General features: G+C 50.9%; 1 protein-coding gene across 1 annotated transcript in view; it reads left to right on the forward strand.

Moving 5' to 3' along the window:
• BTBD16 (BTB domain containing 16) overlaps positions 1–17,849 on the forward strand; it is a 53,642-nt gene that overhangs the window by 10,269 nt on the left and 25,524 nt on the right. The window contains exons 4-8 of the mRNA XM_055560280.1: positions 1,644–1,787; positions 5,934–6,023; positions 7,292–7,406; positions 11,891–11,960; positions 12,913–13,043. Coding sequence (XP_055416255.1) covers positions 1,644–1,787; positions 5,934–6,023; positions 7,292–7,406; positions 11,891–11,960; positions 12,913–13,043 — 550 coding nt within the window. The remainder of the gene's footprint in view (positions 1–1,643; positions 1,788–5,933; positions 6,024–7,291; positions 7,407–11,890; positions 11,961–12,912; positions 13,044–17,849) is intronic.

Raw genomic sequence — 17,849 nt, forward strand, 5'->3', positions numbered from 1 at the left:
GTGACCCAAGATTTGAGATGAAAACCCAGGTTCTTGACTCCCAGCACCGAACAACATCATAAAGCTGGTGAATAACAATAATAGTAACAGAAGAGGAAACAGGTGCCCAAGGTCACACAGTTAAAATAATAACAAAGCCAAGAAGTATAGGAGGTGGGGCTGGTGAACCCCAGGTCCTGTCCGGCACTGGGACTTAGGGTTTGGAGGGATCACCCCGAGCATGGCTCCCTTCTCTGCAGCTCTGTGCTAACGCAGGAGTGCAGCCTAGGAGCCCCATTTACCCACAGCCTCTCCTGTCTCACTTGGCTGGGTATCTCTGGATCCTCCATCTGCCTTCCTAGCCAAGTCTCTTCTTCTTTTTTTTTAAATTATTTATGCTACCACATAAAGAACCCTCTTCACACTGTAAGCCCATTTCATCCCCATGAGCTTGGGCTTTCTGATGACCTCCATTCCCTTGAGGAAAGCAATGCTGATGAGAAGTCTGCTCTCTGGGGATATGGGCTTTTTTCTGTAATGCTGTTGCCTTTCTGGTGGGTAATAATAAGGCACTAACGGCCCAGCTTCACTGGTGGCTCAGAGGTAAAGAATCTGCCTGCCATTGCAGAAGCCAAGAGTATGATCCTTGGGTTGAGAAGATCCCCTGGAGGAGGAGATGGGAACCCACTCCAGTATTCTTGTCTGGAGAATCTCTATGGACAGAAGAGCCTGGCGGGCTGCAATCCATGGGGTCACACAAGAGTCAGACACGATTTAGCGAATAAACAATGACAGCCCAGTACTTTTTCAACAGGGGACCAGGCAGCAATTTTGCTCCTCAGAGGACATTCGGCAATGTCTGGAGATGTCTTGGGTTGTCACAACTCTGGGGTGGGAGGCTGGCTACTGGTATTCAGCGGGTAAAGGCCAGAGGTGCTGCTGAACATCCTCCCGTGCTCAGGACAGCCCCCTCCATCCCCCCCAAGCAGAGAATTGAAAGTGTTAGTCACTCAGTCGGAAATGGGGGAGACAAGGTGAGCCCCACTCCAAGAGTGCGGCAGCCAGTGTCCCTGCCCCATGGAGCTTTTCTTCCAGCCCCCGAGTTGGAGGGCAGCCTATGTGCCCCTCTTGGTCGGCAGCCCTGGTGGACATTTATTGGTTTCTAAGTTACCCTGTGTGGAGAAGGCAATGGCACCCCACTCCAGTACTCTTGCCTGGAAAATCCCGTGGACGGAGGAGCCTGGTAGGCTGCAGTCCATGGGGTCGCGAAGAGTCGGACACTACTGAGCGACATCACTTTCACTTTTCACTTTCATGCATTGTAGAAGGAAATGGCAACCCACTCCAGTGTTCTTGCCTGGAGAATCCCAGGGACAGGGGAGCCTGGTGGGCTGCCATCTATGGGGTCGCACAGGATCGGACATGACTGAAGCGACTTAGCAGCAGCAGCAGCAGCAACTTACCCTGTGAGTCTGCCCATCGGATCCACCTAGCTGTCAGGAAGCTCCGTGGGGCTGGAGCTTTGTTCCTGAAAGGCCCAGAGAGGCCAGCTGTACTCGTCTGCTCAGTAACAGGACAGACAGAGAGGATGCAGGAGAAAGAGACAGTGTGTTCAGGTTGGGGCATTGTGACACCTTTTGTTCAGCCTCTTTCCCCCTCTTCAGATGTGATTCTCCAATGCCTTGGCTTCAAATGGGAACTCCACCAGCCCCAGCTTTTTCAGTCCGAGACCTTGGCCAAGCTCTACCTGATGGGCCTGGCCCGGGGCAACGCAAACCCTGAGAAGGAGTCAGTGAAAATTCTGCAAGGTGGGTTCTCCCCCAGGGCGGGCGCCCCAAGGACCCTCTGGTTAGAGAGGCCCCAGATGGGCATTTGGATACTTGTTGGGGGACCACGATCACCCTTACAATTAAGAACAAGGCTCGTGGTTTGACCTCATCACTGGACTTAACCTCAGTCTCCTTGGCTGTAAAATGGGATAATGGTTCTATTGTGTTTCGCTGTGGAGGAGGAACAGGTGTAAAGTTCTAGAACAATGCCTGGCACAGAGTGAGTACTCAGTAAGCGTCAGGTATTTTTTCACAAGAACACATTCTTTTCCACCTGCTACGGAGGAGGCTCTGCCTACTTCTTTGAGAATATGGGTGGGTGCTGAGTCTGCAGATGGGTTTTCTAGAAAGAGGGCATGGTTTTGACATCTGAGGCTTGTTTGGCCCTAAGCGTGCTGGTTGGAGGTTTACACGTGTCCATCAATTTTCCTTGTTCTTTTCCTTTCGTTTCTCTTTTCTTAATTCCACCTCACACCCAAAGCTATTTAGGTCACTTCTTTCTTTTTTCTCTTGATTTTTAATCCTAGTAATCCCCAGTCACCCCTTATCTGTCCCACACGTTCCTCTCCTGCAGCCTTGCCAGCTTCGTCTCAGGTAATATAGAGTGGTATCTCCTCCAGACACCTCATAAGCAGGTGCCATGGAAAAATTCGAGGCCTGCGGGGCAGCCGGCACGCCAGCCAGGATGGAATCACATTTCCAGGACGTGGCAGTAAAGCTCTGATATTCCAGAGCCAGATAGGCTGCCAGAGCCCTCTGTCATCGCCCTGCCCTGAGCCAGGAGGAGGAACCTGGCCGCCTGCCGGAATCTTCCCGGCCACGGAGCCTCTGACTCAGCCCTTCCCGGCCAAGCTGGGAGCCCAGAGCAGGCTGCGGCATTCCCACAGAACGGTAACGAGCTTCACACTGCCTCAGAATCTTCTTTGCTCTTCCTAGGCGTTTGTCCCACTGTCTTCAAAGTGACACCAAGCTCTTTGCCCATGGCCCCTGTGCCCAGGTCACAGCTCTTCCTGGGAAACCAGTGAAAGGCTGTGGAGGTCCAGACAGTGGGTGCCTTGAAAATCAAGAGAATTTGTGTTTTTTTTCCTATTCTCCCCCAAACTTCCCCTCCTATCCAGGCTGCCACATAACACTAAGCAGAGTTCCCTGTGCTGTGCGGTAGGTCCTTGTTGGTTATCCATTTTGAATATAGCAGTGTGTACATGTCCATCCCAAACTCCCTAACTACCCCTTTCCCCCAGCAACCATAAGTCTGTGAATCTTTCCGTTTTGTAAGTAAGTTCATTTGTATCATTTCTTTCTAGATTCCACATATAAGGGATGCCTTAAGATACTTCTTCCTCTCTGTCTGACTTACTTCACTCAGTGTGATACTCTCTAGGTCCATGCATGATGCTTCACATGGCATTTTCCCACTCTTTTTAAGGGCCGAGTAATGTTCCATTGTATACATGCGCCACATCTTTACCCGTTCCTCTGTCGATGGACATTTAGGTTTTGCTGCAGCGCCTCAGCTCTTATCAACACTGCTGCAGTGAGCATTGGTGTGCACGGATCGTTTCAGCTCACGTTCTCCTCCGGATGTATGCCCAAGAGTGGGACTGGAGGGTCATATGGTATTTGTAAAAACTCTAAAAATAAGAAACAACTCTATTTTTAGTTAAGGAGCCTCCATAGTGGAGGTACCAATTTACATTCCCACCAGCAGCGTAGGAGAGTCCCCTTCTCCCCACACCCCTTCCAGCACGTATTGTTTTGCTATAGCCATTCTGGCTGGTGTGAGGTGATGTCTCATTGTAGTTCGGAAAGTCAAGAGAATTTGGAAGGGGAAAACAGTGCTACCGTTAAGGCCTTTAGTAATCTAGAGTGGTGTCCGTTGGGGCCTCCCTGGCGGTCCAGTGGTTGAGACTCCACGCATCCACTGCAGCGGCACAGGCCCAATCCCTGGTTAGGGAACTAAGGGTCCCACATGTCACGTGGTATGGCCAAAAAACCACACACACAGAAGACATAGAATAGGCTCACTTGAAGGATGGGGCCCTCCTAAGGCAGCTGTTCTAATTGCAGCCCCGTGCTAGAGGCTGGGCCCGGCTGAGGGACATCAGGCAGGTGCGGGAATGAGACTTCAGTGGCCGAACTGTCGCAACTTCTCAGCGTCTCCCCTGCAAGCACCACCAGTCGTGTCCGGCCCTGGGACTCTTGTTTCCAAGATTTTCAGCGCGTGCATGCGTGTTAAGTCACTTCGGCCCTGTCAGACTCTTTGCAATCCTATGGACTCTAGCCCGCTAGGCAACTCTGTCCATGGAATTCACCAGCCAAGAATACTGGAGTGGGTTGCCATTTCCTCCTCCAGAGAATCTTCCCAACCCAGGGATTGAACCTGTGTCTCTGTGCTTCCTGTATTGAAGGGGAATCTTTACCACTAAGCCACCTGAGAAGCCCTCAGGCTGCTCACAGCCTAATGAGAGAAAGAGGGAGGGAAGGGGAAGGGCCGGTGTCAGTGTGACCGTCAGTGTCCCAGCTTTGAGAGTCACAGTAGTTGTGTCCGATCATTGGGAAAAGTTGGCCCATGGGGACGTGATTCAGTTCAGTTCAGTCGCTCAGTCGTGTCTGACTCTTTGCGACCCCATGAATCACAGCACGCCAGGCCTCCCTGTCCATCACCAACTCCCGGAGTTCACCCAGACTCACGTCCATCGAGTCAGTGATGCCATCCAGCCATCTCATCCTCTGTCGTCCCCTTCTCCTCCTGCCCCCAATCCCTCCCAGCATCAGAGTCTTTTCCAATGAGTCAACCCTTCGCATGAGGTGGCCAAAGTACTGGAGTTTCAGCTTTAGCATCATTCCTTCCAAAGAAATCCCAGGGCTGATCTCCTTCAGAATGGACTGGTTGGATCTCCTTGCAGTCCAAGGGACTCTCAAGAGTTTTCTCCAACACCACAGTTCAAAAGCATCAATTCTTCAGCACTCAGCCTTCTTCACAGTCCAATTCTCACATCCATACATGACCACAGGAAAAACCGTAGCCTTGACTAGATGGACCTTTGTTGGCAAAGTAATTTCTCTGCTTTTGAATATGCTATCTAGGTTGGTCATAACTTTCCTTCCAAGGAGTAAGTGTCTTTTAATTTCATGGCTGCAGTCACCATCTGCAGTGATTTTGGAGCCCAAAAAAATAAAGTCTGACACTGTTTCCACTGTTTCCCCTTCTATTTCCCATGAAGTGATGGGACCAGATGCCATGATCTTCGTTTTCTGAATGTTGAGCTTTAAGCCAACTTTTTCACTCTCCACTTTCACTTTCATCAAGAGGCTTTTGAGTTCCTCTTCACTTTCTGCCATAAGGGTGGTGTCATCTGCATATCTGAGGTTACTGAGATTTCTCCTGGCAATCTTGATTCCAGCTTGTGCTTCTTCCAGCCCAGCGTTTCTTATGATGTACTCTGCATATAAGTTAAATAAGCAGGGTGACAATATACAGACTTAATGTACTCCTTTTCCTGTTTGGAACCAGTCTGTTGTTCCATGTCCAGTTATAACTGGTGCTTCCTGACCTACATACAGATTTCTCAAGAGGCAGATCAGGTGGTCTGGTATTCCCATCTCTTTCAGAATTTTCCACAGTTTATTGTGATCCACACAGTCAAAGGCTTTGGCATAGTCAATAAAGCAGAAATACATGTTTTTCTGGAACTCTCTTGCTTTTTTGATGATCCAGCAGATGTTGGCAATTTGATCTCTGGTTCCTCTGCCTTTTCTAAAACCAGCTTGAACATCAGGAAGTTCACGGTTCACATATTGATGAAGCCTGGCTTGGAGAATTTTGAGCATTACTTTACTAGCGTGTGAGATGAGTGCAATTGTGCAGTAGTTTGAGCATGCTTTGGCATTGCCTTTCTTTGGGATTGGAATGAAAACTGCAACTTCTTACGAGTCTTCAACTATTTCAAAATAAATAATCATTTCAACCATGCATTCACTAAATTAAACAAGCAAATAAAGATAAGCAAAGCACAGCGTGATCCACGCCAAGGTCAAGGCTGTGCTCTCGGTCCTGCAGCCTCACGCTGTGCCTTGCACTGTGGCTGTCACACCTGTGCACCCTGGTCCCGTTTCTCTCCCTAGCCCAGCAGCCTGGCAGGAGCCGAGAACAGCGCCCCGTGAAGAAGATGATCCTCTCCTTGAAGATCAATGACCCTCTGGTCACCAGAGAAGGTAACGTGCCCCTGTCCTGGCATTCTGAGAAGGTCATTGAACAAGCAGCCCTCTCAGGTTTGGAAAGCAAACGAAACGCCACAAACTGGAGGCGCACAGTGCTCAGCGCCTCCTTAGTAAACAGCTTGGAGGCGCAGGAGATGGGGCAGGAGGCGGGGCCAACGTGGGGAAACGAAAGAAGTGGGGAATTGTGCTAAAGAGAGGTGCTCATCCTTGTAAAGAGGCCGAGGCAGGCTTCCCAGATGGACCTGGGAGGGACGATGTCCCCACTGCCCTTCCAGGCCTTGGCGCCCAGGCAGCGCTCTCAGGCCCACCCTTGCCCTGGGCATCGCCCCCCTGCCCTCCCAGCCCCCCTCCTCCACCATTCCCCCCAGGGCCCCTTCCTGCTGCCTTCCAGCAGCCCAGAGGGCTTCCTTGGGCTCAGCCTCTCCCCCTCCCATCCTGGCCACTTAGAAATACCTGCTGACAGGCGTGAATACAACCTGCCGTCACGTGCCTTCAGGAAATTGTCCAGCCTCGATGGGCCTGGTTGTCCTCTGAGTGCCCAGAACTCACTCCAGCACTATTTGGGATCAGGCAGGACTTGGAATAAGCCGGGTCCGTCTGCCCCTAACTGGGGGCTAGCACATTATCCTGGCTCTTCCCAGGGGTCCTTAACCTTTTCGAAGACCCCAGACTGAGGAAGGCTTCCTTGATAGCTCAGACAGTAAAGCGTCTGACTGCAATGTGGGAGACCGGGGTTTGATCGCTGGGTCAGGAAGATCGTCTGGAGAAGGAAATGACAATCAACCCACTCCAGTACTCTTGCCTGGAACATCCCATGGACGGAGGAGGCTGGTAGGCTACAGTCCATGGGGTCACAGAGAGTCAGACAATCTGAGGACAACCTGCTGTTAAGTATGTCCAAAGAAAACAAAGCGTGCCTCCTTGCACACATGTTGGGTGGTGACCACAACCCTGTCCAGGCCGCGGACCCCCCAGGTTAGGACAGAAGCCCCAAGGCCCAGACTCACACAAGATTTTTCATAAGAGCCCTGTTTTCTTTAGTTTCATCCTCAACTGCTTTGGGGGCTGGGAGCCTGGGCAGCGTCTGCACCCAGGTCGGAGCGGGTGCGTTCTGTCTGCTGCATCTTGCCCGTCCCCAATTCGGGACACTCTTCTAGCACGCTGGTGGTGAAGGGTGGAGGGCAGGGGGCGCCTGGACGTTGGGGACACGAGGCTGCAGAGCCCCCAGGCTGATGGCTGGCCCTCGGATGCTGTCTCCCCAGCCTTCGCCACAGCCCTGAAGAACCTCTACATGCATGAGGTGAAGATATGCCTAGATGACGTGCTGGGCGTGCTGGCCGCTGCTCACATCCTCCAGTTTGGCAGCCTGTTTCAAAGGTGAGGCCGCCCAGCCTCCTGGTAGAGCAGCCAGGACCCCGAAGGCCCCAGGGGCCCCAGAACCTGCCCCCCTAACACCTCCTGTTCCGATTTGCTCAGACGAGGTGGTGATGTCACTCTCTCATTGGTGGTCCCGACCCTTCCCACTTCCCCTCGCCTCAGTGGCCCTGGGCCAGATGGACTTGGCTCAGCCATTGATTGAACCACACCTTCATGCGTGTGTTCCTTTAAGAATGACTTCATGGGCTTTTCTAGGACACCAGAGAAGCAGTGGGCGCCTGATGGGCAGGGTCCCTGCCCTCTGAAGCTCCTGTCCAACTGTCTTCGAGACATTGGGAAGGAGTGAAGTGGGGTGGCGTGAAAGGTGGGGGATTCTCAAATGGAAAATTCTGTGTTATATAAAATTAATTTCAAGCAAAATTGGTACCTGCAGTTTGGAGGAGCATTTCTTAGAACTACCCCCCACCTTTTTTTTGTTGTTGTTCAACCACTCAGTCGTGTCAGACTCTTTGTGACCCCATGGACTGCAGCATGCCAGGCTACTGTCTTAGAACTGTCTTAGAACTACCCCCCACCTTTTTTTTGTTGTTGTTCAACCACTCAGTCATGTCAGACTCTTTGTGACCCCATGGACTGCAGCATGCCAGGCTCCTGTCCTTCACTATCTCCTGGGGTTTGCTCAAACCCATGTCCATTGAGTCAGTGAAGCCATCTCATCCTCTGCTGCCTCTTTCTGCTTTTGTCCTCAATCTTTCCTAGCATCAGGGTCTTTTCCAACAAGTTGGCTCTTTTCCCTTTTTTTTTTTTTTGCTATCATCTAATAATCCTACACTCCATCAATGCTTATGAAAGGTAAGTGGACCAAATGGAAAAGCATTGATTAATTTTTCTCAAATATTCTGTCCCTTCTCTGGGGATTTTCCATGGATGTGTGCTTACTACTCTCACATCCTGAACACAGGGGTGGTTTCTTGTCGCTCTTTGATTTCTTACTTCCTGATGCAATTCAGTAGACAGGAGATCTAGGGCAGGGGTGCTCTGCCTGGCTTGTTTCACCACCCTAAGCTTTCGTTTCCTCATTTGAGGGAATGAATGAATGGACTTCCCATCCTAGCCTACAGAGGACATCCGCAGCTCTGTAAAAGGCGGGGGCAGGATCTCTTCCAAGGACCTAACTCACATTTAATAGAATTCACCTCGCCAGATTCAACCCCACAGATTTTTTTTTTAGAATCAGTGCCTCATTTCTGGGGTCACCTGAAATAACTCTGGCCAGATCCTCAGTCTGGAGCATCTTGAAGCCTCGTTGGTGATGCAGATGCCGCTTGAACCCAGAGGTGCAGGCTGTCAGAGGTCTGGCTGTGGCCGCACAGGACACACAGACAAGGGACTCCAGCATGTCAGCCTGGCCAGACTGGTGGGTGGCTGGGAGATGGGGGGTCAGCTGTCATAGGCAGGGACAGGTCGTGGAGTCTCGAGGTGAACCAAGGCGTCTGACCTTGACCCTGGTCCAGGTTTTCCTGAGAATCCCCGCTCCCCGGCCATTGTGTGTCTCGTGACCTAAGCTGCGCGTAGCCTTGTGACGTATCATCGCTACGGAATTACAGCTTCTGTACACAGGTGTTTCCGAGTGACTGGTGCCATGCAGGGAGATATCTCTGACCCCGAATCTGGAAGGCCAGCTTCCCTCCGGCCACCTCCTGTCTGTGAGGCTTGGCTGCCATACCGGGGGCCAGATTCGAAGCCCCACGGTCCTTCTGGAGCCCTCACTCTGGCTTATCTGAGGCAGAGTCAGGAATGGCAGGTCATCCTTTCTTTCCTCCTCCACATGCCTTATCTTGAATGCCCGAGCAGGGAGGGCTCCGGATACTGAGCCAAGACTATCATTCCGCTGATGGGCAAACCTGGGCCCGCCTAGGGCTCACGGGCCCTCCCCAAGATGCTGCAGATAACTGTGGTGGGGCTGGAATCCTAGCTCAGAGCCGGGCGGGCCTGACACCCAGCCGGGGTGGGTGTTGCCTGCCTTCGAGAGGCTGACGGTGCAGCTGGCAGGGATGTGGCAGTGCAAGCCTCAGTGTGCATGCACACGTGAGTGTGTATGTGGGTGAGCAGAAGTCCCCCAGGTCACTCTGATAGCATTGCCATCCCAGGTGCGCTGGATGGGCTCTCAGAGGTCATCTTGGCTGAGATCCCCGCCAGTGCGAAGCCGCTGGATGGCCGCTGTCTGAACCACCCACACTCGAGGCCACCCATCTTCAGGGGATGAAGTGTGTGTGTGTGTGTGTGGATTATACAGGGCGCTGCTCCTTAGACGCACACATCATTTGCATCAGTGACTGCTTTGACACAACTGGGATCATAGTTACTGGTTGTTGCCTGCACACACACACACACACACACACCCCCTCCTGAAGGGTCACTTGGATCCCTCCAGGCTCACAGGGCTGGAAGGACATTTCCTTGCGTCAGTGCAAGGCTGAACTCCATCTGTGAGTTACTGCCTGGTGCCGCTAGACCTTCCGGAAGTAGAAATCCCCGGCCTCTCTGAGTCCTAAGGCAGCTGGCCTGGGTGGCCCCAGAACTTGCTCTCTGTCCTCTGGTCTGGGAAATCTGACCATTCCAGGCCCGCCCAGCTAGGGAGGCTCACGGTGAGGAGGGGGACCATGGGGGAAGGTGTGAGGAGCACTGTTTTCTGCGTCCCAGTTTCAAACCCAGCTAATTCTGCCCACGCATCTCCCCCTGGCAAAGCCAGCACCTGAAGAACACCGCGCGTGGTGAGGGGTGGGGCCTGAACCTTCCGCATGGCCCCTCTCACAGCTGGTTTCCCCTCGCTGATCTGTGAGCTCGGCTCACGGCAAGCCCAGGAGCACCAGGAGAGGAGGAGCCTTGTACATGGCAGGTATTTCCAGAACCTGCCACAGAGGCTGCCGCAGACGAGACTCTTGGGATGCATATATGCTGGGAGGGCTGCTGCCTGGCAGTCTCTGGCTTCAAGGAGGCAGAAGCCCCAGGCTGAATGAGGGCATGGCAATCAAAGCAAAGGGAACACGTGGGGAGAAGCAACCAGGGAGACTTCCAAGAGGAGGTGGTACTTGAGCTGAGCCTGGGAGGAGTCCAGCTGTCAAGGGTGTGAGAGAGGGGGCTTCGTGCCGATAAGAGCATAGAAACTGGAACTGCTTGGTCACTGAGAATCAATGTGGCTAGAGTCAGGGAGGGATGTGGAAAGATGATGGGAAAGGTGGGTGGGGCAGTTAGGCTGACTGCAGGTCATGCAGACCTCGAAGGCCATAGGAGTAGGTTCTACCTGGTTTTGCCAGTAGAGGAGAGCCTGAGGCTTGGGAGGGGAGAGTGACCAGAGCCTCTCTGTGTTATCGGCTTTGGGATATAGCTGTCATAATGTGGTCACCTGTCTGTATGTTTACTCAACGTGTGCTGGGCCCACTGGCTTTGTTCTTCGTAACCCAAGTGCCTCAAAGGGTGCCTGGAACACAGTAAGTGCTCAGTAAACAGATCCTTGATAAATAAATGAACCAAGCTCCAGTACTTTGGCCACCTGATGCAAAGAGTCGACTCACTGGAAAAGACCCCGATGCTGGGCGTGATTGAGGGTAGGAGGAGAAGGGGACCACAGAGGATGAGATGGTTGTATAGCATTGTGGACTCAAGGGACATGAGTTTGAGCAAACTCCAGGGAGATACTGAAGGACAGGGAAGCCTGGCGTGCTGCAGTCCATGGGGTTGAAAGGAGTCAGACATGACTGAACGACTGACTGAACAACAAGTAAATGAGGCCTAGGTGTGAAAAGGATGGAGATTTTCATCAGAAAGTTGCTTTTTCAGTCTCCTCTCATACAGAGAGGAAATAGGACTGGAGGCCCCTCTAAGAAGCTCTGCAATGGTCTGTACAGGAAAAACTTGCCTTCAGCACGAAGACAACCAAATGTCATCCTGGCTAAAATTAAAACCTAGCAAGGCGCTTTTCAGCTTCCCTTTGGCTCAGCGGTAAAAAATCCTCCTGTCAACGCAGGAGCCGAGGGTTTGATCCCTTGGTTGGTAAGATCCCCTGGAGAAGGAAATGGCAACCTACTCCAGTATTCTTACCTGGGAAATCCCATGGACAGAGGAGCTGGTGGGCTACTGTCTATGGGGATGCAGAGTCAGACACGACTTAGCGACCAAACACCAACAGCAAGGTGCTTTTAGGAGCTTAATCTCTAAATAGTAATACTTCTCCTTGGTGCCAAAGCTACTCTGTTTTCTTTGGAAAGATTTGATCTCAGAGCTCACCTCCCTTAGCCCAGAGCTCTTTGCAACAAGCCTTGCTGGTCTTGCCCTCCAGCTCTATGTCCGTGATCTTAAAGTACGACGCTTTCCCTTGCATGAAAGGACTCTGCTGCCGGCATGGCGTTGAGTAAAACCTCTGGGGCTTCTCACTTCCCTGAAAGCAGCCCGGGGCTTCCAGGAACAGTGTTCTCTCTCTGCAGGTGTGTGACCATCATGATGAGCGGACTCACGCCGAGCACCATCAAAAATTTCTATCTGGCTGGCTGCAAGGTGAGAACAACCTGGGCAGGCACACAGCATCTTGGGGACCCTCAAGAGCACCCAGACTCTGGGATTTCAGCGCCAAGAAATCTGTCTGATGGCATCAACCTAACAGTGCCCACCTTTTATTTTGCCAAGTGAACAATTTTAAAAAATCATTTAAAAGAATATTTTAACATCCCCCCCCCCGCCCCCAAATAGAAAAGCTTTAATTGGGGAAGAGGGCGGGAAAAGGGACAGCCTTTCTCATCAAAACAGCAGACAACGTTCCGGGACATTCTTGGTGAGACTGAGGGAAATGCATCCCATTTGGGCCCAGTCAGTACGTCAGGGTTGGCAATAAATGATGTATTCTAACTCTCATTATCAGAGGAGAAAAGTGAGACCCAAGGCCGGTGGAGCTTCCGTGATCAGTCACAGATGTCAGTCCAGAGATTTGGGCATACAAGGCCACGTAACTAGTTGCATTTCAGCACGCAATCCCACTTAACTGGGTCAGACCACTTAACTAGTTGTATGACCTCAGGCAAAAGCAGGAATGTTGGAGCCTCAGATTTTCCATTGGTGAAATAGGAGTAATGATGAACCAACCTTATAGGGTAGCAGGATGGATTTGAATCAGCCTAGTGCAGCGCCTTGAGCATCGCAAACACTCAGAAAATGTTATCAGTGCATGTGTTTTGAAGAGGTTTGAGCAGGGCTGCAGCACGGCCCTTCTAAGAGCACGCTTGTTGGATCATCATATTCCAGCAGAGGGCGCTGAGATATCAGAGATTCCTTTCTACCTTAAATTTTTTTTTTTTTTTTTTTTTTGCCTGCACCCTCGACGGGTGGAATCTTAGTTCCCCGGCCAGGGATCGAACCCACACCCTCTGCAGTGGAAATGCAGACTCGCAACCATTGGACCACCAGGGTAAGTACCAGAGACTCCTTTTTCAATGGGCGTTTCCTATCTTCTCAGTACAAGGAAGAGCTCCTCACCACCGCCTGTGAGAAATGGATGGAGATGAACTTGGTCCCTCTGGTGGGGACACAGATCCACCTCCGGAAAATCCCAAAGGAGCTGCTCTACAAAGTGCTGAAGTCCCCCAGGTCAGAGCTGGCTCTCAGGAAGGAGTCTCTGGGGTAGGAGGTGGGGATGGGAGAGGGGATGGGTAGGGTAGACGGATGCGGTGGGGAGTGCCGAACTCACACCGCTGCTGGACATGCGCAGTGTGCAGCGCCTCCTCCATCCCAAATGTCCCGGCCTCCTGGACAGCCCGGCCTCTGGAGGGGCCAAAACGTGGGTCCTGTGCTCGGGCAGGGGGAAGGATGCTGTTCAGCAGAGTAAGGATCCTTGGGGTGCCCGCTGTTTCGCTGTGAAAGTGTTAGTCGCTCAGTCGTGTCCAGCTCTTTGTGACCCTTTTGACCGCAGCCCGCCAGGCTCCTCTGTCCGTGGGATTTTCCAAGCATGAATACTGGAGTGAGTAGCCATTCCCTTCCCCCAGGGGATCTTCCCGACCCAGGGATGGAACCTGGGTCTCCTGCATTGCAGGCAGATTCTGTCTGTCTCACCCACCTGGTAATGAATTAAGCGATTGCGTAAATAATTTTTAAAGTTCTGTCAATATTAAGACACAGGCATCATGGAAAATTTGGAAACTTGGGAAAAGGGGAAAAGAAAAAAAGCTCTCAGGCCTAAATCAGTTTCTGTCTCCAGCCCTGGGCCCTCCCCTTAACGGCTCTAGACCCAGGCATTCTACTGCGTGTATGACCTCTCTGAGAGTTAAGGCTAAGCCCTGATGCTTGGTGCCCTTGTCCTTTATGGCACCCCTTACCTAGTGTTCCTCAACCAACTGTCATGCCCTTGGGAGTCCTTCTGGACACCACTTCATCCTCCCCCCAAGAGCACCCCATCTCTGTGGCCCTCCGCGTGGGCACCAGCCAGAGGCCAAACCTCCGCATCTCCCACCTGGATCAGCGCAGGGCCGGCTAACCCAGGCTCGTGCCTGCTCTTAACCCCCCTTCCAATCAAATCGCTAACCCAAAGGTCTTTAGCTCTGCCAGTTCGGTGCCTGTCTTACCCACGTGACCACCACCAGGCTTGCCTTAGACGCCAGCCAATGCTTGGCCTTTTAGGTTATTTCCAATCTTTCACTGATATAAATAGCACCTTGGTGACATTCTTCGATATATATTTATTTTCATCTCAGATTATTTTCCCACATTGAATTCCTAGAAGTGAAGTTCCTAAGCCAAAGGCACTTTAGTTTTTATTAGTGTTTAAAAGTATATTTTACTTGAAAATAGTTTCAAACAAATTAGATAACAAGAATAGTGCAAAGGCTCTCTCAGTACCCTTTACCCTGTTTGGTTCAGTCTCTGCCCTGTTTGCTTTATCATTTGCATCTGTGTGTGCCTATTAGCACGCAGTTTTTAATCCTTTGAGGACAAGTTGCATACATCATGTTCCCTTAACCTTGAATACTTCAATGTTTCATAATAAAGAGAATTTTTCTAATATAATCACAAGGCAGTTAACAACCTGAGGAAATTTGACACTGATGTAATACCTTAAGGTCTTTTACTCAACACTAACCTTCATAGCATCCTTTTTCCTGCAGTGCAGGATCTGATTAGGACCACATATTAAATAACGACCTCGGAAACTCGGGTCCTAATGGCATCCCCAGGCCCTGGGTGGGCTCCCACGATCATTTTTCCCCACTGTCCATGGCCTGTCCAGAAGCATGTGCTCTCCACCCTCCATGGAGCAAAGGTTGTGCAACCCTTGAAGAAAAGATAAACAGGGCAGGCCTTAGACTTTTCATAACACTGTCCCTCCCTTGGAAAGTCTGAGCTGTCCCTCCCCCACTTGGTAGCATTTAACCAAGAAAGGGGAAAAAAATGTCTGACCACAGCCAGCATGGTAGCAATGGCATAAGCCCTAGAAAACGCTGGCTGGGCAGGAAAAGAGGTCAAGAACATTACGTGTCAAGTGTCTAGACTCAGGTTTGGGGAGACATGACTGATGTGGAAACTGGGTCCTGCTCCTCTGGCCCCTCCCCAGGAGATGGCTGTCAGCACCGATGGTGCCAGGCTCCCCGGGCAGAGGTGGAAGCGGGGGGAGCCTGCATGGCCTCGGGCATATCATTAGCTCCCGTGCCCTGGAAGGATCACACTCTCAGCTACCAGACCTCGTGCTCACTTCTTACCTTCCCAGGTGAACTCTCCCCACCTGGTTGCTGTCCTTAAAGCTGGTCATCCTTAAAGCTGATGTCCTGCCTTAAAGCTGGAGGAGGGAGGTGGGGAACAGAGGGTCAGAAAGAGGGGCCCAGGCTACACCCGGTGCCCGGGGACATGGTTAGAAATTACCTCATCTGAGTGTCTGGTGGGCTTGGCACCCAGACCACACCTGATTAAGAAGAGACCTTTGGACGAGTTAACTTTTACCGAGTGCTTCTGGGTGTGTGCTGTGCTGTGTGCACTGGCCCTTTTAACCCCCACAACCCTATGCGGTAGGTATGATCATTGTCCCTAAGATAGGAGGCGTAATGAAAGGCAGGGCTTGAGCTCGGGGCTCCAGGTCCAAGGTCCAGGCTCCCAGCCTCATGGCTGCACCGTCTCCTTATGTGTAGCAGAAGCCAGGCTTCCCGACAACTGGAGCTCAGTGAGATCTGGACTGTCCTGGGAAGTCACATGGCCCAGAGCAGCTGTGGAAAGGCCAGCCCGGGGTCAAGGATGGAGAGTCTCTTGGCCCCACTTAGCGCAGACTGTGACCCATCCCCGGCTTGTGGTCATGGTGTTTGGGTTGGAAACAATGTCCATCTCAGCAGATGTTTCAACTTCAAGGCTATTCACCTTCCCCAAAGTCCCTTTGACCTCATCTTCCTTTGGGTTTTCTTTCCATCTTGTAAATGGCCTTTGGTAAAATACAGTTTTCCTGACCCCCTGGGCCTCTGGTTTTCAGTTAATTTTCTTCTTAGAGGTCATCACTCAGTGACCCTGTTTCACTCACTCTAATATTACGGAAGCTTCATTCCAAGTTCTGTTTTTCTGGAAGCCAATCTCCGGGTCGACTTAGGAGGGTGGAGAATTCAGACGATTATCTATCTAGTTCTAGCTGCACAGAAGGCTGCCCTGCAACCAGGGGGAACGTGTCTTCCTCCCTGACTTCCTGTCTATGATACAAGGAGTCCCGAGGGCTCAGGAATTCCCTGAGAACAGCCACCACGTCCTCTACGGCATCTGCAGCACCAATGGGCTTCCCTCTTAAATGTAGTATTTCCCAAAGCTGTTCGGAAGGACTGATGCTGAAGCCCCAATATTTTGGCCACCTGATGCAAAAACCTGACTCATTAGAAAAGACCCTGATGCTGGGAAAGGCTGAGGGCAGGAGGAGAAGGGGAGGACAGAGGTTGAGATGGTTGGATGGCATCATCAACTCAATGGACATGAGTTTGAGCAAGCTCTGGGAGATAGTGAAGGACAGGGCAGCCTGGTGTGCTGCAGTTCATGGGGTTGCAAGAAGCTGGACACAACTGAGTGACTGAACAACAATGCTTCTCTGTCTAATAACACCACCACCTACCAGTTATGAAGCACTGGGGTGTATGGAATACTCTGAGTGGGCAATCAGATCTCATTCCTACAGCAACCCCTTTGGAGGGTGTTCCTTGTGGTTTTCCCCTGCAGAATGGAGATCACAGGAAAGGATTGCTCCCCCCATGCAAAATGAGAGTTGAAATTTGAAGCCAGGTCTGAGTGGCCTCAACACCCATGGTTATTATCAGTCCACTGATGTGCTCTGCTCCAAACCTTCTTATTCCTTATTGATGGCCAGACACATGGATGGTCAAATGGTAATATTTTTTGTTATAAAAAAAGATACAAAGGTAGGAGGATAATACAAAATACTGTTTGATCCATCTCCTCAAATGAACACATGGTAAAATTTTGTCATAAATTAAGAAATAAAACATCCAATGAAGCAGAAGTCACCTTCCCCAGCCCTCCCTCCACCTCACAGCCTTATTCTTCATCTTTCCTCTTGTCTTCCTCCCCTCCTTAAAGTCAACCAAGCCACTGTTGTGGATTTGTGTGCCTCTAACCCATGAGATTACATGCTTGCTACGTATATGTACCTGTGAAAATTATGCACAATATGGTTTTGCAAAGGTTTAAATTTCTCAGATTGTGACATTCTGCTACTATTCACGAACATCATGTGACTTATTCTCTCCATGTTGATATTTATGTACTTAATCAGCTTTTTAAATTTTAGTTGTTGTACAGGGCTCCAGTGGATGAACAGACAGCAATTTTTTTCATTCCCTTTCTAATGTCTTTTGTTTGGTTTGGCTTCCTGTTTTGCTAGAACAATCAGTGCTGCAATGGGTAACCTCGTTCATATTTTCTTGTTCACTTGGACACGGCTTTCTCTAGGGCTTGTATTCAAAAGGAGACATTTACTGTTTATATATAGTTTTCTCACACACAAAAAATAGAAGACAGTGTCTTGTTAAAGGCATTTTTACACCCATTACATCCCAGTGGCCGCTTGTGAGCCCCTGTAAACACATGAAGAGCAGCCCACATGTTTGCCTATGCTGGAGGGAAGTTTAGGATCTCTGTGAGTTCCATCTTGATTCAGATCATCAGAACTCTTAGGTAAATGAAAAAATGTTTGAATGTCCTCGGTGTGATGATTTCCTGTAGGAACTAATATTTTAGGGTGATGCTTGGATTTCATCCTAGTGCAAACCCAGCTGATGCTTGGGTGTCCCAGGTGGCTCAGTGGTAAAGACTCTGCCTGCCTGTGCAGGAGACACAGGTCTGATCCCTGGGTCAGGAAGATCCCCTGGAGGAGGAAACGGCAACCTACCTCAGTATTCTTGCCTGGGAAATCCCATGGACAGC

Source organism: Bubalus kerabau, chromosome 22, assembly GCF_029407905.1.
Source record: "Bubalus kerabau isolate K-KA32 ecotype Philippines breed swamp buffalo chromosome 22, PCC_UOA_SB_1v2, whole genome shotgun sequence".
Taxonomy (NCBI): domain Eukaryota; kingdom Metazoa; phylum Chordata; class Mammalia; order Artiodactyla; family Bovidae; genus Bubalus; species Bubalus kerabau.